This window comes from Rhinatrema bivittatum, chromosome 2 (genome assembly GCF_901001135.1).
Source record: "Rhinatrema bivittatum chromosome 2, aRhiBiv1.1, whole genome shotgun sequence".
NCBI lineage: Eukaryota > Metazoa > Chordata > Amphibia > Gymnophiona > Rhinatrematidae > Rhinatrema > Rhinatrema bivittatum.
In genome coordinates, this window is record NC_042616.1 from 102,530,487 (window position 1) to 102,555,295 (window position 24,809).

The following is a 24,809-nucleotide window of genomic DNA, read 5'->3' on the forward strand; positions in this document are numbered from 1 at the left end:
AGGGAGCTGTCTCAGACTTCACCATCCTCCCCCCCCCCTCACCCACACACCGTTCACTAGCTGGGACATGGGGGAAGTCAGGAGTGAGGGTCAGGCAGCTCCCCCCTGTCTGTGAAGCCAGCCTCTCACTAGTAATGCAGGGAGGGAGCTGTCTCAGACTTCACCATCCTCCTCCCCCCCCCCCTCACCCACACACCATTCACTAGCTGGGACATGGGGGAAGTCAGGAGTGAGGGTCAGGCAGCTCCCCCCTGTCTGTGAAGCCAGCCTCTCACTAGTAATGCAGGGAGGGAGCTGTCTCAGACTTCACCATCCTCCCCCCCCCCCCTCACCCACACACCATTCACTAGCTGGGACATGGGGGAAGTCAGGAGTGAGGGTCAGGCAGCTCCCCCCTGTCTGTGAAGCCAGCCTCTCACTAGTAATACAGGGAGGGAGCTGTCTCAGACTTCACCATCCTCCCCCCCCCCCCCCCCCCCCTCACCCACACACCATTCACTAGCTGGGACATGGGGGAAGTCAGGAGTGAGGGTCAGGCAGCTCCCCCCTGTCTGTGAAGCCAGCCTCTCACTAGTAATGCAGGGAGGGAGCTGTCTCAGACTGGTATCAGGGTTAGGGCACTGTGTGCAGGAAGATCACAACACTCCTGGTATTAATAGGGATAGGGCACTGTAAGAGATGACTGTAGTAGATTGAATAAAGATCTGATGTTTCTGCTCTCCTCACACCAAACAAAAACAACACACAAGCAGAGAAGCCCTTCTTACAAAGCTGAGCTAGTGAGTTAAGTAGGAGGAAAAGTAAACATACTTGTGCCAGCGTGGCTACTTAAAAAATACACTTACCAACAATCAATTACATATATTTGAACTGTGTACAGTTCCAGCCAGGACCACCTTTCTAAAATGCACAGTGATTGGCAAATTCAACATGCACTAGCATTTCAGGTGCCTGCTAACAAAAATAATAAACAAACAAGTTCTATTGTTTCTATTCAGCTAGAATCCATGACTATCAATTTAATTCAAGTGCCCTCTTTTCCTATGTTGCTGATCTCACAAAGCCCTCCCTTCCCACACCCCATGAAAGCAACCCCATGGAAAAATGTGAAGAGCTCGCAAAGTATTTCCACAATAAAATTGCAAACATCATCAAGCGCTTCCTCCCTACGCCTATCCATACCCCCTTGCTCCCTATCCACAATGGCCCAATGCTGAAATCACTAGACCTTACATCCACATCAGATATAGTGTCTATCCTAAAAAAGATAAAACCAGCATCCCATATAGCAGACACTATCCCCACAAAAACCCTCCTCTCTATTCCCACCTCTATTGCTAAATCCTTAGCTGACATAATAAACTGCTCGTTAGCATCGGGCATGGTCCCAGACCCACTCAAAATTGCGGTCGTCAAACCCCTCCTCAAAAAACCATCCCTCAACCCCTCTGACCCAGCAAACTATCGTCCTATATCCAACCTCCCCCTGATTGCCAAAGTACTTGAGAAGGTAGTCAATTCCCAAATTTCAGACTTCCTCGAGGACCACCACATTTTACATCCATCTCAATTTGGGTTCCGCAAGGAGCGTAACACAGAAAATCTCCTGCTAGCAATCACCAACACCATACTCATAGGTATGGGCCAAGGGACATCCTTTCTCCTCGCAATCCTTGATATCTCAGCTGCCTTCGATACAGTCAATCACCAAATCCTACTTTCCCTACTAGCAGAAATAGGCATCGCAGGCACTGCCTTATCTTGGTTCTCCTCATACCTCGCCAATAGAGAATACATAGTAAAAATTGACAAAGCTGAGTCTTCTCACATCCCCCTCACACAAGGAGTTCCTCAGGGGTCCTCACTCTCTTCTACTCTGTTCAATATTTATATACTGCCCCTCTGCCACCTGCTCTCTGACCTAGGATTGAACTTTTTCTTATATGCCGACGACGTTCAAATCCTCATTCCTATCCAAAATACTCTAAATGAAACCCTTCAACTATGGGACTCCTATCTTACATCCATCAATTCTCTCCTCTCCAACCTCCACCTTGCCCTCAATGCTTCTAAAACTGAGATACTCATAATATCTAATCAACCTGAACTTACCCTCCCCAATGTTACATCCTCCCCCCACGTCTCATCTCCAACTGTCAGAGACCTTGGCATCGAACTTGACCAGCGCCTCGATTTCAAAGCCCACATTAAATCCCTTCTTAAGGGAGGCTTTTACAAGCTTCACATCATGAAAAAGCTAAAACCACTACTCCACACACAAGATTTCCGTCTAGTCTTGCAGACCACTATCCTTTCCAAAGTGGATTACTGCAATTCCCTCCTCCTTGGCCTTCCAGAGTCGACCATCAAACCCCTACAAATCCTGCAGAACGCCATGGCAAGAATCCTAACGAACACACGTAAAAGAGACCACATCACCCCCATACTGAAGGACCTTCACTGGTTACCCATTTCTTTCCGTATACAGTATAAAACCCTCACCATACTACACAACCTCCTCTACAAACCCAACCCCTGGCTCAAGGACTCACCCCACTTCCGCATAACCAACCGTCCTACCAGATCCTCCCACGCAGGTACCCTACATACCCCCTCCCTCAAAATCGCCCATCTCACCTCCACGAGAGAAAGGGCCTTTACCATAGCGGGCCCTTCACTCTGGAATACTCTCCCTACCTTTCTCCGCCTTGAATCCTGCCTGGCCACCTTCAAAAAAGGCATAAAAACGTGGCTTTTCAGAAAGGCCTACCCGGAAACCAACCAAACCTAAACATTTCCACATAATCTACCCCAAAACCAACCAAACCTATACATTCCCACATAATCCCCCCCCCCCACCCAGATTCCCAGCCTCCATCCCCCCCACCCCACCCGCCCTTTTCCCCCCCCCCCCCTCCTAAGGCGTTCCCTTTTTTTTCCCTTTCTTCCCCCTCCTTAGGCCTTTTTCTCCCCCCTCCTTAGGCTTTTCCCCCCCTCCCAAGGCTTTCCCTTTCGCCTCTCCTTGCCCGCCCTTCCCCCTTTATCTTCCTACAATTTTACAAAATTGTTCATTTTAGTCCGATATAATCAATCCTATGCTAATTGTCACTAATGTAAATATTCCTTTTTCTGTAAATAAGTTCCTTTTATTTCTTATGTTAACGGTTGTTTTTTATTCTCTCACTCATGCTACCTATCTTTCCCTCTCTCCTTCCTGTCTCCCTTACCCCCCCCCCCCTTTTTCTGGCCTGCTCCCATCCCCCGGCCCCCTGTTCATTGTAATTTCCTCCTTTAACTGAGTTACTTGTAAACCGGCGTGATGTGCCTCACGAACGTCGGTATATTAAAAGTTGATAAATAAATAAATAAATAAATAGTCACGTGAGTGCTGACCATTACATTACTTTTTTTGTCAAGCTTCCAACTGTTTCCATTTCACATCCCCCCAACCATTACCTCAGTGTTAGCCTTGGTAACATCAATAGATAAGAGCACAGCCAGCCAATAGGAATACATACATACATATTCATTCCTAAGTGACCTTTACTGACCTGGGAAGTGTGAACACTTTGTTTCATTTTCTGTTGGTGTTCGTTAGTTTCCAGTTCCATTTCCCATCCCCCCAACCATCACCTCAGTGGTAACCTTGGTAACATCAATAGATAAGAGGGCAGCCAGCCAATAGGAACACATATTCATTCCTAACTGACCTTCAGTGACCTGGAAAGTGTTTATTTGTATCATTTTCAGTTAGTGCGCACTAAATCGAGTTAGTGCGCACTAACGGGGAGTTAGTGCGCACTAACACGATTTAACGATTTTTAACGATAAATCGTTAGAATTTCTATTGTATCGTGTTCTATAACGATTTAAGACGATATTAACATTATCGGACGATAATTTTAATCGTTGAAAAACGATTCACATCCCTAGCATACACTATTTCATTTTTGGTGAAGGGGTGGAATTCCGTCTTGCGAGGTTCTGCTTGTAGGGGAATGTGAAACTTACGTGGCTATGCGAACACTAGCCACATATGCCTAGACGTTAACTACACCTCATGAGGGGTTGTTTAGTTTCTAAAGTTATGTGGTCCTTGGTAGATAGCCCCATTAGTCTTATTTAGCATTAATATCTAATTGCCTGATTTATATATGGTGACCTTCTCTGGGTCATTTGTATGCATGCTAGCATTATCTAACAATAACACTAACAAACATGCAAATTTTGCACATTAACATCTTTAGTTGATGGGGATGTTAGGTACTCCATGTATTAACATGCAGTAATAGATGTTAATTCTTGTTAAAAGCATGCATTAAGCCTTATGGCCATTAGTAAATGGACACCTAAATATTGGAAAGTAATTTTAAGGGTCTTATTTATGCTAAGCCTTTGCTGAAAGCAAGTGACTGGAAGATAGAACTATAATATATACATCTGATATTAACTTCCTCTACTTTGAAACATGCAAACAATCTGGTTTCAGAACAAATAACACTGAATTGTTATTTTTATTGCTGGGGTATGTAATTGAATATATGTAATGTAAATGAAATAGAGAAAAACAGGTTTAAAAATAGTAAAAGAAAGTATACTATTCTTTCTTTAGTATATTAATCAGGAAAACTAATTAATTATCCCCTAATCCTTATTCCCTTCCTCTGGAACAGCAGTGGTCTATGTAGGGAAACATCCCAAAGAAAGTGTACAATATAAGGGCAGGAGAAGTAATAGGTCCACTGAAGCCCTAGTAAAACTTTTCCAAACTTCTTAATGATGCCTTTGGTATCCATTGCTTACTTAGGAAAATGCTGATTTAAAAAAAAAAAACAAAAACATGCTTTCCCACTTGCATTTTTTAAAACAATATTAAATGAATATGGTGCTCAAAAGTATGAAGATAAATTCTAAATGCAGTATAGCAATACATGATAAATTAATACAGCTGGGACGGGAAGCAAGTACCAGATCGATTGAGATAATAGAGTGGCATTCAAATTAGTCCAGTCTTATGATAATTAGCTCTACAGCGTTCTCCTTTACTTCAGCCCTGCTAACAAAAACAGCTGAAAATCAATATATTGACTCTATTGTAGTTTAGTTAAAAGCTGGATGTATTCATATAGACAAACAGCAAAATCTCTATTTCACAAGTCATCAGGCCATGATGTTCATTCTTTTCTGGTTTAGTTGAGGATCAGCATTTGTCATTTCAGCTGGTTTCTCCCCAGTAGCCTATCTGTTGGATCCCTAAATGCATACTCTGCAATGAACCTCCTCTACTTGTCTCCCGTTTTCCTCACTACCTCCGCACTCAAATATACACACACATCCAGGCCACTGGACTCAAGACTAATCTCTTTATCCCTAAAGGAAAGAGGGTGGATAGGAAGTCTTTCTACTTTAAATTCATCAATATCTCTACATTATCAGCTAGGATGAAATATTCTGTTTGGAGATGTAATATATTAAGGGGCGGATTTTAAAAGGCGCGCGAATAGCCTACTTTTGTTTGCGCTCCAGGCGCAAACAAAAGTACGCTGGATTTTAGTAGATACGCGCGGAGCCGCGCGTATCTGCTAAAATCCTGGATCGGCGCGCGCAAGGCTATGGATTTTGTATAGCCGGCGCGCGCCGAGCCGCGCAGCCTACCCCCGTTCCCTCCAAGGCCGCTCCGAAATCGGAGCGGCCTCGGAGGGAACTTTCCTTTGCCCTCCCCTCACCTTCCCCTCCCTTCCCCTACCTAAGCCACCTGCCCGGCCCTGTCTAAACCCCCCCCTTACCTTTGTCGGGGGATTTACGCCTCCCAGAGGGAGGCGTAAATCCCCGCGCGCCAGCGGGCCTCCTGCGCGCCGGGCCGCGACCTGGGGGCGGGTACGGAGGGCGCGGCCATGCCCCCGGACCACCCCAGGCCGTAGCCACGCCCCCGTACCCGCCCCCAAAACGCTGCCGACACGCCCCAGAAACGCCGCGATGACCGGACCCGCCCCCCAATACGCCCCCGACACGCCCCCCTCGGAGAACCCCGGGACTTACGCGAGTCCCGGGGCTCTGCGCGCGCCGGGAGGCCTATGTAAAATAGGCTTCCCAGCGCGCAGGGCCCTGCTCGCGTAAATCCGCCCGGTTTTGGGCGGATTTACGCGAGCAGGGCTCTGAAAATCCGCCCCTAAGGGCATAATTTGCAATGGCACTTAAGTGACTACAATACACGTAAATGGCTCTTTGAAAATAGCCCCAGCAGGTATGAGCATGCAAGTATTTGCAGAACATGATATTATGCTTAGTTATGCTTAATTTTGCACACATTATGCTTAGTTTTGCACACATAGGGGTAGATTTTAAAAGCCCTGAGCGCGTAAATCCGGCAGGATTTACGCGAGCAGGGCACTCGCGCGCCGGCAAGCCTATTTTGCATAGGCCGCTGGTGCGCACAAAGCCCCCGGACGCGCGTAAGTCCTGGGGCTTCGTAAAAGGGGCGGGAGGGGGTATGTCCGTGGGCATGTCAGAAGACCGGGGGTGTGTCCGGGGGTGTGTCCGGGGGTCAGGGGTGGTCCGAGGCGGGTCCGGGGGCTTGTCGATGGTGGTCCCGAGTCCCTTGGCACTGCGGACTGTGCCGGGGGATGGCGAGGTGGTGTGCGCAAGTTACGCCTGCTTCGAGCAGGCATAACTTGCACAACAAAGATAGGGGGGGGGATTTAGTTAGGGTGGGTTATATAGGGGAAGGGAGGGAACGGAGGTAGGCTGTGCGGCTCGGCGCGCACAGGCTGCCGATTTTGCGCAGCCTTACGCACGCCGACCCCGGATTTTATAAGATATGCGCAGCTTCGCGTGTATCTTATAAATTCCGGTGTACTTTTGTTTGCGCCGGTTGCGCGAACAAAAGTACGCGCGAGCGTACTTTAAGATCTACCCCATAGGAAATAGGAATTTCAGGGGTGGAATTAGAGCAGGATTTAGATATACGTGCATACTTTCAAATTTTTCAAAAGTATAAATGTAAGTATACCATGCAGGTTTCCACATACCCCTACAAATTTTTAAAGCACAACCATGACAGATGCACCTCGCCTCCTCCCCCAGCCTCATCTATTACTCATACCCTCTCCCTCCCTCTTCTGCCTGTTTTCTAACTGGACCTGTGAAATAACTCTAAATCATACCACTATTCAAGAATGACGGCCTTTGTTGGGTGTCTGTGGCCACAGCACAGGTCAACTGCGTACATCAAAACAATCTCTGAATATAAACAAATATGTCGTCTAACTTTACACATGTCCATAGGCCCTCACCTGCTGAATTTCAATTTGCAAACACTCAAAAAACATCAAGTTGCCGCAGGGTTGGCTGTAGAAGCCAATCTCTTTTACACTTTCCACTGTCTGGGATGGCGGGCCATCAAAACCTCACTTTTCAAGTTTTCTTGAATTGAAACCTTAATTAACGGGCAAAGGTTCTCTGCAATGCAATGACATCCTGGTCCGTAAAAGAGCAGGAATCACTTATGAATATGCAACATAATTTTCGTGTGATGAACAGGCCAGTCCTGACCATCAAAGCCAAAGATTTGATAGGCAACTCATTTCACTTTTCACCCACACATGCAATGTAGAGACAGGAAGACTAGTTACTTGATATTCCCTGCTTGACCAGTTTTAAGGTTTACTGTGTGCCTCTGGATGTTATCAACCCCACCAAGCTATGCTGTGACTGTTCGGTGCTCCTCCACTCCGCCAAGCTGCATCCGGACCGACTGCAAGCCGTCCGCATAGGGGCAGAATGGGCAGAAAAAACAGCGAAAGCAGAGGCTGGTGGGCTGGCTGGCCCATGCTTATATTGTAATGGCCAGTCCACACCCCCCCCCTCCCTCCCCGGCCTCCACTTTTGTACTTGATCCATTCCCTTGAGCGCTGGAGGCAGGGCACCACCCCATTTGTGGCCTTCCCACCTTTATTCGGGGCTGGCACATTTATTTACTTATTTATTTATTGGTTTTTTTTATACCGTCACTCGAGTTCCATCATAATGGTTCACAACAATAAATAATAATGCACAATAAATATACTAAAATCAACTTCCTAGGACTAAAAATTAAAACAAATTACAACCATTCAAATAAAAACAACTCATATACCAATTAAATAAACTTATCATACGACTATCCCTAACTCCTCCTATCTTATGACCAATGTATGGTGGAAACAATAACACCCAAACCATCTTCTATAAAACAAGGTAAAAATAGTTAAAGCTGTAAAATCATGACATAAGAACAGAATTTAAGATGGGTTCGGGTAGGCCTCCTTAAAAAGCCAAGTTTTTAGAGCCCTCATAAATCCATTTTGAAAATGGTAAAGCCTGCAGGTACTTTAGCCTGTGCAGGCTGGATATTACCCTCCCTACCCACATAATAACCTTTTTTTTTTTTGCCTGGTTGAAATAAATTTCTTAAAGGAATTTCTCCTGCCCCATGCTGCAGCACACTCATTGATGGTGGAGATTTATGACAATTGTTTTTTTTTATTTGGGGAAAAAAGGCCTAGAGTGTTGGTAAATACTGTTACTCCATTACTAAGCATACTGGAGTGAATTTTCAAAGGGGTTCCATGCATAAAAATAGAATAAACATGCTTAAGTAGATGTATGTTGATGCTATTTTATAAACTTCAGAACTATGTGCATATTTATGATTTTGCATTTACACTTTACTGTGGATAAAAGAGTCAGTCTGGGATGGTCCAGGACGGAGTTGAAAAGTATGTGTGGTAGTTGCTGTTTTGTAAGAGATTATGCAAGTATATATTACTGAACTTGTTCATACACATAAACACATAAACATTATACAAATATATATTACTGAGCTTGTTCATACACATAAACAAGTGAAATCAGACTTGTCGACTGTAGATTTTGGATAGGATGTCTAGGAGAACGAATGGGGATTCAGGGTACAGTTAAAAAAATGTAAGCATTAATCTCTGTGCCTTCACTTACACACACAAATGCTGTACCATGGATAAGTTTGAAAGTTGGTCTCATTATAAAATACATCACAAAGCAACTAAAATTAAAGCTATGTTTAATTTCAGACACTGGACATAGGTATGTCTAGCTACATTTGAGTCTTAGCTGGACAAACAGCGAGTTATAAATATCCAGTGGCAGTCACCAGGCCCATTGAAAGTTTATCTGGCTAAAAGTTAGCTGGATAAATCAGAGGCCTTCCAAGGTCATTCCAGGGAGGAATTCTTTTGTACCCCTTAGCTAGCTGGATAATGATGAAATTCAACATTATCTGGTTATCTTCCCTGGCTAAAGTTAGTCAGATAAATTAAAAAAACACCCAAAAAAACACTTAAAAAAAAACCCAAACAGGATGCCACCTTTCATTCCCATGGGTCTGACTGAAAAAAGGTAAATTGTATTCAGAGGGGGTTTTTTTTGCATGCTTTCTGGTCTTTGCCTGCTTAGAATAGTTTTAGACTTTTCTAGTAGTAATATAAACACAAGACTTGTTGATTTTAATTAAAATCTATTCAGCACAATGAATCAGAACACCTCCAATGAACAGGGCACAGTAGAAATCATGGTCAAATATAAAGCTGAAGTAAGTTGCTGATTACTAATTTAGGCCTAGATTCACCATTCTATCACAGAATGGTGAATCCAGCGAAAACGAGGGGCGGGGGGGGTAGGCCCGCGAAAGCCGGCAGCCTTCGCACCATCACAGTGTTTTCGCTGCCGGCTTTCGCATCCAATAGCGTCACCATGAAAGGTGGCGCTATTGGGCGCGCTACTGGCGATGATAAAGTTACTTACCTTATCGCTACCAGCAAAAACACTGCCGAGTCCACCTCTTTGCCGCCCTGACTCCTCCCCTCGCCACCCTGACTCTGCCCCGACTCCGCCTCCAGTATGTTATCGCACGCGAAAAAGGCCTTTCGCGTGCAAAGAGGCTTATTGCATGCGATAAGCCTTTGAAAATGACCCCCTTACTTTGTACAAAATGACAAAGAAGTTTAACATTCATTTCTGTTAGTTTCTTTTTCAGTGTCTTGAACACTGTTACCTTTCTCTGTTGATCCATCTCCATTTTGCCCTGGTTCCCATGGTATCACTCTCTTCAATTCTGGATCCCCTCGTTCTCCTTCTACCTTTCTAGCACCATTTTCTGCTCCATCAACAATCTGAAGAGTATCAGCAATTATGTTGGCCAGCTCATCTAGCTCTTTTGGGTTGAAATTATCAATGTTCACGTTGTGCTTTCCCAGCTCCTTCACCACATTTTGAATAAAACTTTCTGTTAATCAAAAAATAGAATGGATATTGAATTACAAGAAGGCAATGAATATTATTTCTAGTATGATCTCAACACAGGTTAACTAACAATTTAATGGATGGACTAATCCAACTTCTGTCCGCTTTTCATGATGTGGAAGTCTAGAAATCTGTGATTAATTTTCAGTTATTTCATTTGGCTTTCTGATCACTATTTATATCAAGGTTTATCATTTCATTTCATTTCATTAAATTTGATATTCCACATGTAATTAAACATAGCCAAGCAGTTTACAAAATAAAGCATTTATTGTCATTGGAACTAAAAAAATAGGCATTATAACAAATAGCACAATAAGACAAGTTGAAATAAAATGAATAAAAACAAATAAATACACCAGCGCAAAAGAAAAAACATGCTAGCCTCGCAGAGATGTTAAGGCAGCATTCAGCTAATTTTCAACAATGTAAAAGCCTGGCAAAACAGTCAGATTTTACTGCTTTCCTAAAACTTAAATAGGTCACAGATCATGGCTTATACAAGATCATTTTGCTACATATGGAAATTAACCAACCATACATCTACCCCCTATCCTCCTCACACAGAAGACCTAGGAGGATAGATATCTGATTGATGGCCACTAGGACTGATGATTATTTAAATTATTACAGAGCTTTTAGGTCAGGCATGAGAAAGATGAGAATGAGTATGAGAACTAAAGTGGGAATTCATATGCTCTTCTAGCCAAAATAGTGGAATGCAAAGAAAGAAGACAGAAAGATTGTCCTGGGTGAGGAGAAGTCTTGCAACTGGTCACACTCTGTGGATGGCAGAAGGAATTTATCCTTATCACTGTAGACAGAACAACTAGACAGTTAGAATGTGCCAGATTGTCTTTTTTCTGATGTCATTTACTATGTTTTTATTTAACATACAAAGACAGCTACATCATGCCTGTTATATTTAAATGAACAGATATGTACAGAAGACATGAAAATACTGGGATTCATACTCATACTCTGAAGCAATCAAAAAACAGACTATGAAATTGATAACTTGCTTTATGAAGTTTCTTTAACACAAGGTCTTCCCAGTTTACTTCCCCCATATAATGTATTTAATTTATAAAGGACTGTGAGGAACCATCAATTTTGAACCATGAGGCAATGAGCAATCCCATCACCTGGTCCTAGTTGTTTCCAGTATATTAATTACCTCATTATAATACTGGTGTACTGGCTTTCCATGGACTGGTCTCAATTGACTAGGCCAGCATTTCACAACCTTTTCAAGCCAAAGGCAACTACTTTAACAAAAGCATTGTGGGGCACATCAGTCTCCATGAAGATGGCAGTGTGGACATGGAGAGGACTCTTATGGCCAAAAGAAGATCTAGAGAATCACTGAAAGCCTCATCTCTCTTCCAAATTTTAAACAAAGGAAGAGAAGGCGAAGAGACACACATGAACATATCACATAAGACATTCTCCCTCTATATTCAAATGCAGAGAAAAAGGGAGAAGTTGGTGAAGCACGGGCAGATGGCTTAATAAATAGTTACATTGCTGCATGTGGCTGCTGAATATGGCAGTGTGTGTGCTGCCCAAACTGGAGCCCAACTATCTGTGGCCTGTTTGCTGACCATTAATTTCCACACTCCGGGGATCTTGTTGTAGTTAGGAAGATTCATGCATGATTTGCAAGTTCTCAGAAAGGAGCTCCTTCAAGTTTAAGGGCCATCACTGATGTCTCTTGTTGCAATGAGCTGCTAAGATCAGTGCTCAGGTGTTGACCTGGATCTGAGCATCAAGCAGTGGTGATTTTTCTGTGGCAATACCTGATCAAGAACATAAGAACATAAGAAATTGCCATGCTGTGTCAGACCAGGGTCCATCAAGCCCAGCATCCTGTTTCCAACAGAGGCCAAACCAGGCCACAAGAACCTGGCAATTACCCAAATACTAAGAAGATCCCATGCTACTGATGCAATTAATAGCAGTGGCTATTCTCTAAGTAAACTTGATTAATAGCCGTTAATGGACTTCTCCTCCAAGAACTTATCCAAACCTTTTTTGAACCCAGCTACACTAACTGCACTAACCACATCCTCTGGCAACAAATTCCAGAGCTTTATTGTGCGTTGAGTAAAAAAAGAATTTTCTCCAATTAGTCTTAAATGTGCTACTTGCTAACTTCATGGAATGCCCCCTAGTCCTTCTATTATTCGAAAGTGTAAATAACCGATTCACATCTACTTGTTCAAGACCTCTCATGATCTCTTCTCCAAACTGAACAGCCCTAACCTCTTCAGCTTTTCCTCATAGGGGAGCTGTTCCATCCCCTTTATCATTTTGGTTGCCCTTCTCTGTACCTTCTCCATCGCAACTATATCTTTTTTGAGATGCGGTGACCAGAATTGTACACAGTATTCAAGGTGTGGTCTCACCATGGAGCGATATAGGGGCATTATGACATTTTCCATTTTATTAACCAGTCCCTTAATAATTCCTAACATTCTGTTTGCTTTTTTGACTGCTGCAGCACACTGAGCCGACAATTTTAAAGTATTATCCACTATGATGCCCAAGTATTTTTCCTGGGTGGTAGCTCCTAATATGGAACCTAACATCGTGTAACTACAGCAAGGGTTAATTTTCCCTATATGCAACACCTTGCACTTGTCCACATTAAATTTCATCTGTCATTTGGATGCCCAATCTTCCAGTCTTGCAAGGTCCTCCTGTAATGTATCACAATCCGCTTCTGATTTAACTACTCTGAATAATTTTGTATCATCCGTAAATTTGATAACCTCACTCGTCTTATTCCTTTCCAGATCATTCATATATATTGAAAAGCACAGGTCCAAGTACAGATTCCTGAGGCACTCCACTGTTTACCCTTTTCCACTGAGAAAATTGACCATTTAATCCTACTCTCTGTTTCCTGTCTTTTAACCAGTTTGTAATCCATGAAAGGACATCGCCTCCTATCCCATGACTTTTTAGTTTTCTTAGAAGCCTCTCATGAGGGACTTTGTCAAATGCTTTCTGAAAATCCAAATACACTACATCTACTGGTTCACCTTTATCCACATGTTTATTAACCCCTTCAAAAAAATGAAGCAGATTTGTTAGGCAAGACTTCCCTTGGGTAAATCCATGTTGACTTTGTTCCATTAAACCATATCTTTCTATATGCTCTATGATTTTGATCTTGAGAATAGTTTCCACTATTTTTCCCGGCACTGAAGTCAGGCTCACTGGTCTATAGTTACCCGGATCACCCCTGGAGCCTTTTTTAAATATTGGGGTTACATTGGCCACCCTCCAGTCATCAGGTACAATGGATGATTTTAATGATAGGTTACAAATTTTAACTAATAGATCAGAAATTTCATTTTTTAGTTCCTTCAGTACTCTAGGATGCATACCATCCGGTCCAGGTGATTTGTTACTCTTTAGTTTGTCAATCTGGCCTACTACATCTTCCAGGTTTACAGTGATTTTGTTCAGTTCATCTGACTCATCACCTCTGAGAAAATGAAGCAAATTTGTTAGGCAAAACTTCCTTTGTATAAAGCCATGTTGACTGTTTTCCATTAAACCATGTCTTTCTATATGCTCTATGATTTTGATCTTGAGAATAGTTTCCACTATTTTTCCCGGCACTGATGTCAGGCTCACTGGTCTATAGTTACCCGAATCGCCCCATTGTGTTGGGTAATTGCCAGGTTCTTTTGGGTAATTGCCAGGTTCTTGTGGCCTGGTTTGGCCTCTGTTGGAAAAAGGATGCTGGGCTTGATGGACCCTTGGTCTGACCCAGCATGGCAATTTCTTATGTTCTTATGTTCTTATCTCCGGAACTGGTATCTCCCCAACATCTTCATTAGTAAACATGGAAGCAAATAAATCATTTAATCTTTCTGCATTGGCCTTATCTTCCTAAGAGCCCCTTTAACCCCTCGGTCATCTAATGGTCCAACTGACTCCCTCACAGGTTTCTTGCTTCGGATATATTTTAAAAAGATTTTATTATGAGTTTTTGCCTCTATGGCCAACTTCATTTCAAATTCTCTCTTCACCTGTCTTATCAATGTTTTACACTTAATTTGACAATGCTTATGTTTTATCCTATTTTCTACAGATGGATCCTTCTTCCAATTTTTGAAGGATGTTTTCTTTGGCTAAAATAGCCTCTTTCGCCTCAATTTTTACACATGACGGTAATCTTTTTGCCTTCCTTCTACCTTTCTTAATGTGAGGAATACATATGGACTGCGCCTCTAGGATTGTATTTTTAAACAATGTCCATGCCTGTTGAACACTTTTAACCTTTGCAGCTGCACCTTTCAGTTTTTTTCTATTTTCCTTATTTTATCAAAGTTTCCCTTTTGAAAGATTAATGTTAGAGCTGCAGATTTACTTATTGTCCCCCTTCCAGTTATTAGTTTAAATTTGATCATGTTATGATCACTGTTGCCAAGTGGCCCCACCACCGTTACCTCTCTCACCAAATCCTGCATTCCACTAAGAATTAAATCTAAAATAGCTCCCTCTCTTGTTGGTTCCTGAACCAATTGTTCCATGAAGCAGTCATTTATTACATCCAGGAACTTTATGTCTCTAGCAAGTCCTGATGTTACATTTACCCAGTCAATATTGGGGTAATTGAAATCTAAAAGTCAACAGAGGCAAACCTTGCACATAAGCAAGTCCACTGAGCAACAAGTGCAAGCAAAAAGATAAAGTTCCATTCACAGTTCAGAAGTGTATTTATTGTATATTCAGGTAATCAAAATTCATTCAATCAGGCAACTCCTTTTCGTGAACAGAAGCAATTTTCTAAATATGCCCCCCGACACGGTCCGTGTTTCGTGTTAACTGCATCAGGAGGGACCACGGCATAGTATAATCTTAGTGATTCAATGCGCTCCTGCATTGAATCACTAAGATTATACTATGCCGTGGTCCCTCCTGATGCAGTTAACACGAAACACGGACCGTGTCGGGGGGCATATTTAGAAAATTGCTTCTGTTCACGAAAAGGAGTTGCCTGATTGAATGAATTTTGATTACCTGAATATACAATAAATACACTTCTGAACTGTGAATGGAACTTTATCTTTTTGCTTGCACTTGTTGCTCAGTGGTAATTGAAATCTCCCATTATTATTGCACTCCCAAATTGGTTAGTTTCCCTGATTTCTCTTAGCATTTCATCATCTGTCTAACCATTTTGTCCAGGTGGACGGTTGCATACTCTTATCACTATACTCTTACCCAACACACATGGGATTTCTACTCATATAGATTCTACTGAGCATTTAGTCTCTTGTATGATCTTCATCCTGTTGGACTCTATACCCTCCCGGATATAAAGTGCCAAACCCCACCAAGTTGATCCTCCCTATCATTGCGATATAATTTGTACCCTGATATAGCACTGTTCCATTGGTTATCCTCCTTCCACCAAGTCACTGTGATGCCAATTATGTCAATCTTATCATTTGCTGCTATACACTAACTCTCCCATCTTACTTCTTAGACTTCTGGCATTGGCATACAGACATTTCAAAGTGTGTATTTTGTTTGTATTAACAACCTGCTTTTCAGTTGTTAGGGATAATTCGGAAATCATTAGCTTTGGTGATTTTTTACATATAGGCACATGGACTATGTTTGCTTTTAATGGAACCTCTCTGTTGGGATGCCTTAACTCTCCTGTTTCATTAGTATCCTTCAAGGATACATTTCTCCAATCCATGCACTGCTGAGTGTCGGTTTTCCCCCTTGTTCTAGTTTGAAAGTTAGTGTCAGCAGCTTGGTTCCACTCTGGTTAAGGTGGAGCCCATCCTTTCGGAAAAGTCTCCCCTTTCCCTGAAAGTTTCCCCAGTTCCTTACAAAGCTGAATCCCTCTTCCCTGTGTACCATCGTCTCATCCACGCATTGAAACTCTGGAGCTCTGCCTGCCTCTGGGGACTTGCACATGGAACAGGAAGCATTTCAGAGAATGCTACCCTGGAGGTTCTGGATTTCAGCTTCCTACCTAAAATCCTAAATTTGGCTTCCAGAACCTCTCTCCCACATTTTCCTATGGCATTGGTGCCCACATGTACCACGACAGCCAGCTCCTCCCCAGCACTGTCTTTAATCTTATCTAGGTGACGCATGAGGTCTGCCACCTTCGCAACAGGCAGGCAAGTTACCAGGCGGTATTCATGTCCACCAGCCACCCTGCTAACTACATTTCTAATAATCGAATCACTAACTATGATGGCCAGCCTAACCCTTCCCTCCTGGGCAATAGCCCTGGGAGACTTGTCCACAGTGTGAGAGGACAATACATCACCTGGAGAGCAGGTCCTTGCTACAGGATCACTTCCTGCCACACCAGGGTGATGTTCTCCCACTGGGAGACCTTTCTGATCCAAGGCAGCACTGCGGCTACCAGACTGGATTTCGGACTTGGCTACTATGTCCCTGAAGGTCTCATCAATGTACCTCTCTGACTGCCTCAGCTCCTCCAAGTCTGCTACTCTAGCCTCCAGAGATCGGACTCATTCCCTGAGAGCCAGGAGCTCTTTGCACTGAGTGCACACATACAATCTCTCACCGGCAGGTAAAAAATAATACATAAGACACTCAATGCAAAAGACTGGAAAGCCCCCCTCTTGATGCTGGACTGCTGTCTTCATCTTAATTTTATTGAGTTCCTAGTTAAGTTTAGGATACTAAGGGAGTTGAAATGAGAGTACTTTAAATTTACAGGTGAATTTACTAATTAATCAGCTAGTGTCCTACAAGGGGATGATTAAACTTTCAATAAGGGCTGGTACAATAGTATGATTTAGATAAGACCCTGATTGATTTTTAATGAGAGTGTCTCGTGGGTGGGAAAGACAGACTAGAATTAACTATCTCTGGCTTGCTTATTATCTCAGATACACACAAATGCTAAAGAATATATCCCTTAATTTCACCTTTCACCAAGTCTGAAGGTATACTATTATGCCATGGTACACTGGTTGGGAAACACTGGATTAGGCTGTACCAGTTGCAGATTAGCACTGGTTTTCTGCTGGTGTAAACAGTTTTGGTCTATTTACAGTTGCTGCCCTAAGAAGCTCATTTCTGCTTATTCCTACATTTCTGAATGACTCTAGATACTGTCTGTTCTTGTGTCTTGCCTTCTAATATCCCCTCCCTCCAACATTGACTCCATCTTTTTAGACCAAATTGCTAGTTAGTCTTCACCAAATTCTGTCTTCAGTTCTGCTTTGCCAAAAACCAATTGGATACCTATTGTGTTTGACTCCTTTAATTCTTTATTTTATTTACTTAAATGATCTTGTATTCTGCAGCTTCCAAATTAACTTTTAATGCAGAGCACATAAAACATACAGAATATCAACATACATACACAAAAAATATACTTTAGGAACTGTGCCTTAGAAGTTAGGTCATCTTTACCATAGCCTCATTCCTTACATTTCTTCTATTGTGTGTCCATGATAAAAGGACTGATAGGTATCCAAAAATAATTACAAAGGACTGTACTCAGAGAGACCTGATTACAACAGCCCTGAGGTTTGTCAGCAGTTCCTGGCTGTGATGCCGCTCTACGTGTCATTGAAAGGTGACACAAACGTTTTAAAACTCTGGCATCAGCAGTACATGCTGGGGAGAGCTAGAGGCTGCCCACAACAAGGACCCAAAGGTTTGCCAGCAATTCCTGCCTGTAATGCCACTCTACTACGTCATTGAGAGTTGATCCAGAACCTTCAAAACCTTGGTGTTAGGAGCACCCACCACCAACATGCAGAAGCCATGCGTCAAAGAGGCATGCCCCTTCTCACAATTTTGAGGAGTTTCTAGAGTTTTTTATCCAGTAATCATGGGGGAAGAAGCACAATGGTAGTCCCTTCTGTGTCATCTGAGCCACCTTCTTCTCAATTGACACTGGATACTTTTTTTGCTGCCCAAATTGATCAGGATATTGAGGAACTTGGAGATTTAGCTTCTGCTCCCCTTGAGTTTTCACTTAGCCCTGATGGTCCTATACACCCGTAGGCCATATCCCCAGTGTTCTTAGAGGCTATGCAAGGGGATAATGAAGGATGTGGAATATCTCCAGTCCTCAAGCTAGATGGGGAGCCCACATTGTTAACCAATGGTTTATCATCTACTCCTCTTGATGAGATAGGTAAACAGCATTATGTCCTCCAGAGGCCTGCAGTAGTGACCTTGGATGCTGAATGTACTGCGGTTGTAGACTTTGAAAAATATCTTCTAAGATGGATATGGTTGGTTTTGGGTAAGGAGGGAGAGCTTATAAGGAAGGTAGATGAACATTCTCAAATGTTTAAAGGATTTAAGAAAATCTTGGATAAATGTTTGTCTCTTCAAGTGTGTAATTCTGCTTTGATTATATTCTTCTCCATCATAAAATAGAAAATGTAGGCACTGCACTGAAAAGATGTAATTTATGATTCCTTAATTTTCCTAAGTGTCCAATGTTATCTCCCATTAAGTTATTGAGGAGATTTTATTTAGATGTTTTAAGGGTATCTAAGTAGTTAAAACATATTACCTTTCTAATCCTAGATATTTATCCTCTGCTGTTGAGGCTTTACATCCTGCTGCTATCATGGATCTCACGGCTTTTCTTAAGAATTCCGACTCTGAGAATTTGGAAAGGGCTACTTTACTAGTGGTTTTTGTTGAGGAGTCTGATAAGAACCGGACCTTGAGATCTTTCTTTCATCTCAAGGACAGATCCATTCTGGGTCTCTCTATTATGATTTTTCCCAATGTTGAAAAAGACACTCAATAAAGAAGGAAAGCTTTACTTGAAAGGAAGTCAAAGGTACTTGATTTAGTAAGTACCTTTTTGCTAAAGTTTCTGTGTAAATGCTATGTTTGGTATAAATATGAAAACTATATAATTTTAATCTTAACCAATTACATTATTTTATTCAGAGTCATTCTGAATTGAGTCCGTTTGTTCCACAAGTTCCATGATGGCTTGTTATTGGACCTTCTGTATAAAGGGTTTCTTTTTTATATTTCCTGTATTTCTCCCCCATTTGTGGTCTGTTTATAGCTTCTCTGTATTTTCTGTTATCAAGATCATCTTGATGTGTATCATTTGAAAGATATAAATAAAGAGTAAAAAAAAAAAAAAAAGAGAACCGTAGTGGTTAGAAGAATTGTATACTGACCACTGCCTAGTAATTTTAGAACTATTGTATAAGCTTTCATGCTCTCACAAATTGATTACTGCAATTCTGTATATTTAGGACTTCCACTGTCTTTACTCAGAGTGCTCCAGTCAGTTCAGAACACAGCAAGCCAGACAATTACCGGAGATTCATACTAAGAATATATCTCTCCCAGCTTGGCTGATTTATATTTGGCAAATTCAATTTAAGACTGTTACACTGGTATTTATGAAGCTTTACATGGACATGCTTCTTCTCACATATGTAGTACACTGTGTATTCTCCTGCTTGATCCTTATTGCCACAGAGTCAAATGATCTTATCAGTACCGCCTATTAAGAGTTTCCATCTGGCTAAAACACATTCTAAGGCTTTTGCTGTGGTTCCTCCTATTCTGTGCAATTCTCTTCCTTCTGACCTTTAACTTTTAAACTGCCTTTTCAGAAAAAAGTAAAAGCTTTCTTCCTTGAACAGTCTTTTCTGCTATATAACTGTTGCACTGGAGGTGGACCCTTGCCCTGGTGCAGGATTGGTACGGCCCTCCGGTCGGACCTGGAGAGTGCCTGCCACCAGGAGGCGGAGCACAGAGGCTAGCTGGAGCTTCGCCAATAGCAACCCAGAGTTCCCTCAGGTTGAGCCGTCTGGTCTTAGGTGGGCCTCGCAGGGTCTCCTAGAGAGGAAGCGTAGAAGAGTGCCCACCACGAACAAGGGTGCACAGTCACAGTCAGAGTAGGAATGACCGGAGGTCGCAAGAGGCCAGAAGAGAGTGTCCGAGTGGATAGCGAGAATCAAGGTCAGAGTAACAGTTCAGAGTGGTCAGCCGAAGCAGGGGTCAGTACCTATAGTCAATCCGGAGTAGTCGAGTCAGGCAGAGGTCAGGTTCCAGGCAACGATCAGAGTAGTCAGTAGTCAGGCAGAGGTCAGGTTCCAGGCCGTGATCAGAGTAGACAGTAGTCAGGCAGAGGTCGGTTCCAGGCAGCGATCAAGCATAGTCGGTGAACAGGCAGAGGTCAGGTCCAGGCAGCAAGCAGGAATAGACAGTGAACAAGCAAAGGTCAGTACCATGAGATCAGTCTGAAGGGTACTACAAGGGATAGAGAGATGAAGGAACAGAAAATGCTGGAACAGGAGACACAGGAGATGCTAGAACAGGAGGCGCTGGAACAGGAGAAACAGGAGACGCTGGAACGAGAGACTCAAGAACAGGCAAACTAGAGACACCAGAGTATACAACCCTATTTCTAAGCCACCGTTCAAGGGAAAGGGCCTTTTATTTTATTTATTTATTTATTTATTTTGAGTTTTTCTATACCGGCATTCACGATGGGAATCGCATCATGCCGGTTTACAATTAACAAGAGGTGAAGGAACATAACAAATAATAAGAAACTTTAACAGGTGCACAAAAAAAGATTGCAGTTACAATAAAACAAGGGAATTACACAACTTGGAGGAGTGAAAAAGAAAAAAGAATTTAACAGGGAGAGTAAGTTTACCAATTAATGGTGTGAACCAAGTTATGGAGTTTGCAAAGTTATTGAATTACCATGTGGGGGTAAAGTTATTAATTACCCTCTTAAGAAAATTCTGAGCGCCAGTTGGTGGTGAATTAAGGATCAAATGGGCTCTGGAAAGGCTTTCATAAATAACCACGTTTTGAGTCTTTTCCTAAATGTAGGAAGGCAGGGTTCCTGTCACAGATCCGGAGGGATGGAGTTCCATAAAGGGGGTCCTGCGGTGGAGAAAGCCCTGTCTCTGGAGGTTATAAGTCAAGTGGTTTTGGAGTGTGATACCTGTAGGGATTCTCTGTAGGATTCTCTGATGGGTCTGGAGGAGGTATATTTTCTGAATGGGATTTGAAGGTTAAGCGGAGAGTATTGATGGATGGCTTTGTAGATGGTGGTTATGACCTTATATGTGATTCTGTAGTGAATTGGCAGCCAATGTAGGTCTTTGAGGATTGGAGATATGTGGTCTCTTCTCCTTGTGTTCGTTAATATTCTGGCTGCCGAGTTTTGAACCATTTGAAGGGGTTTAGTGTAAGATGATGGTAGACCTAATAGAATCGAATTACAATAATCTAATTTAGCCTTGCCTTATATACCCAGGGAGTATGGTGTCATCAAGAGACGTCGGGTTCGGGTTTCCCTCGCTTGGCCCTTTAAGTCTGGTGACGTTGGCCGCGCACGCATCTAGGGGCTGGGCCGAGGAGCAGGAGGATGTGGGGGAGCCGGGGATGCCGCGAGCTGGTTGCGGCTGTGGCGGAAGGGAGTCCGGTGCTGGTAGACGGGACAGAGAGGTGAGCAGGCCTGGTCATGGAGTGAATGCGGCCGGGAAGCGCAACAGTACCCCCCCTTCCAGGCCTCCCCCTTACTGGCCTGGGCTTGTCAGGATAGGTCCTGTGGAACTCTGTGAGGAGGTCTTTGTCATATATGTGGTGGGAGGGCTCCCAGGAGTTCTCTTCCGGACCGAAGCCCTCCCACAACAGGAGGTATTCCCAATGGCCCTTCTACGGCAGATGTCCAGAACCTCCTTTACCTGGAGGACGTCCTCAGGTTCAGCGGTGATCGGGGAAGGAGCAGGAGGCCTTCGAGAAGGCCAGTTTAGGACCAATGGTTTCAGCAAGGAAACATGAAATGTGTTGTGGATACCCAAGGGTGTGGGGAGCTGCAGCTGGTATGTGACAGCTCCAATACGTCGAATGATTGGGAATGGCCCAGTGAATCTGGGAGGGCAAACATAGCTTAATATGTTTTGTGCTGAGCCAAACTTTCTGGCCTGGGCGGAACAGAGGTGCAGTGCGACGGTGAGCATTTAGCTTTCTCGGCAGCCTGACCCAGTCTCTCCTTGACCTGATTCTATAAAAGGCGAATCGTCTGTGCCGTGGACTGGGCTGCAGGTGATGGGACAGAGAGCGGCACAGGTAGAGACAGGCGTAGCTGGCGGCCGAATACCACGGAGAAGGGAGACGTCGGTGGCAAAGGTGATGTGGGTATTGTGGGATAACTCAGCCCATGGTAATAGGTTGGCCCAATCTTCCTGTTGATCATTGACATAAGATCTTAGGAAGGTCTTCAGAGAGTGGTTTTCCCTCTCAGCCTGACCAGTTGCTTGAGGGTGGTAAGCCAAGGTCAGATTCAGCGTGATATCAAATTTTCTACACAGAGACTTCCAGAATTTGGCCGTGAACTGTGGCCCACGGCCGGAAATGATCTCCTTGGGTAACCCATATAAACGGAAGACATATTTCAGAAAGAGTTTTGCCAGTTCAGGAGCTGAAGGAAGATTCTGTAATGGGACAAAGTGGGCCATTTTAGAAAAGCGGTCGATAACCCAAATGGACCGTGTTACCCTTTGATGGAGGTAAATCGACAATGAAGTCCATGGAGATGCTTGAACTGGGTTCAGTGGGAGCTGGCAGAGGTTGGAGGAGTCTCCAAGGGCGGCCAGTTGGAGGCTTTTGTTGTGCACAGATGGGACAGGAGTCCACGTAATTGCGAGAGTCCTTAACCATGTTGGGCCACCAATAATGTCTTCCTAACATCTCAAGGGTCCGAGCTCAGTCGGGATGGCCGGTCAACTTTGAGTCCCGGGCCCAATGGAGGACACATTCTCAGAGATGGCATGGGACCACCGTCTTCCCGACTGGCACTGTGTTGGTGACAGCAAGGAATATGCAGGCTGGATCAATGATGTGTCTGGGTGTTTTGGGCGTATCTTCTGGTTCAAGAGAATGAGAGAAATCATCCGCATGGGTGTTTTTTGCTGCAGGGCGGTAGCAGAGTTAAAAATTAAAGCACTCGAAGAACAATGCCCAGCGGGCCTGTCTGGGGTTCAATAACTGAGCCTCCTTTAAATGTTCAAGATTCTTGTGATCTGTGATGATCGTGAATTTATGCTGTGCTCCTTCTAACCAGGAGCGCCATTCTTGCAGGGCCAACGTCACAGCTAAGAGCTCTTGATCTCCAATCATGTAGTTTTGCTCTGCAGGGGAAAACTTGTGAGAGTAGAAAGAGCAGGACACTAAGGCCCCCTTGGAGGAATATAGGCTCAGGACCGCCTCTGCCCCAATGGCGGAGGCATCAACTTCAACTACAAAAGGACAATTAGGGTCAGGGTGACGTAGATGAGGTCCGGTGCAGAAGGCCTCTTTCAAGGCATGGAAAGCAGATTGAGCCTTGGGACTCCAGACTTGAAGGTTACTACCTTTCCTAGTCATGGTCGTAAGTGGAGCAGCTAGCATGGAGTAGTTAGCAATGAAGTTCCTGTAATAGTTTGTAAATCCAAGGAATCTTTGTAAGGCACGGAGACCTACTGGTTGGGGCCAATCTCGAATTCCTTAGAGTTTCTCAGGGTCCATGGTGAAGCCACGATTAGAGATAATGTAGTCCAGAAATGGAAGACGAGTTTGTTTGAAGATACACTTCTCTAATTTTGTGTAGAGACGATTGTCTCTGAGACGTTGGAGGACGGTTCGCACATGGGTGCGGTGTGACTTCGTCCTTGGAAAAAATGAGTATATCGTCTAGATATACCACGACAAATGAGTAGAGTAGGTCGCAGAAGATCTAATTCATCAAGTGCTGAAAGACCACAGGGGCATTACAAAGTTCGAAAGGCATCATTACATTCTCGTAGTGGCTGTCCCTTGTATTGAAAGTGGTCTTCCAGATATCCTCCGGCTGGATCCGTATGAGATTGTATGCCCCTCGGAGATCTAGCTTAGTAAAGATCTGGGCACTTTTTAGACGATCAAAGAGTTTGCTAATGAGTGGCAGAGGGTAGCGGTCCTTGCGAGTCATGGTGTTTAGCCCACAGTAGTCAATGCAAGGACATAAACTGCCATCTTTCTTCTTCACGAAGAAGAATCCGGCTCCTGCCAGGGAATCGGAGGGTCTTATGAATCCTTTATTCAGGTTCTCCTTGATATACTCGGACATAGCCTGAGTTTCTGGTAACGAGAAAGGGTAGGTTCTGCCCTTCGGAGGATCCTTATGGAGCAGGATCCCACCTCCTTCTAGAACAAGCAGCAAAATGTTTAAAAAAACAAGCTGATAGAAAACTTTTGTGACCGAGCAGATTCCTTAACCAAGGTAGTTTCCAAACTTTATACTTTGATCACTGTTGATGGAGATAGTGTTTTGTCTCTTTTCTCACAGTGGGAAGCAGATTTTGGGGAGTCTGTTACCATTCCATCACGTAACAAAATCTTTCAGCGTGCTAACAGGGGCCTAATTTCTGCTAGGCTTCAGGAGCACAATTATAAAATGCTTTATCGATGGCATCTAAGTCCAGAAAAGATGCATA

At 43.5% G+C, this 24,809-nt stretch overlaps 1 protein-coding gene across 1 annotated transcript in view; it reads right to left on the reverse strand.

Moving 5' to 3' along the window:
• The window catches only part of LOC115083222 (receptor-type tyrosine-protein phosphatase N2-like), a 1,006,533-nt gene that overhangs the window by 125,021 nt on the left and 856,703 nt on the right, over positions 1-24,809 (reverse strand). Inside the window, exon 7 of the mRNA XM_029587031.1 lies at positions 10,070-10,300. Coding sequence (XP_029442891.1) covers positions 10,070-10,300 — 231 coding nt within the window. The remainder of the gene's footprint in view (positions 1-10,069; positions 10,301-24,809) is intronic.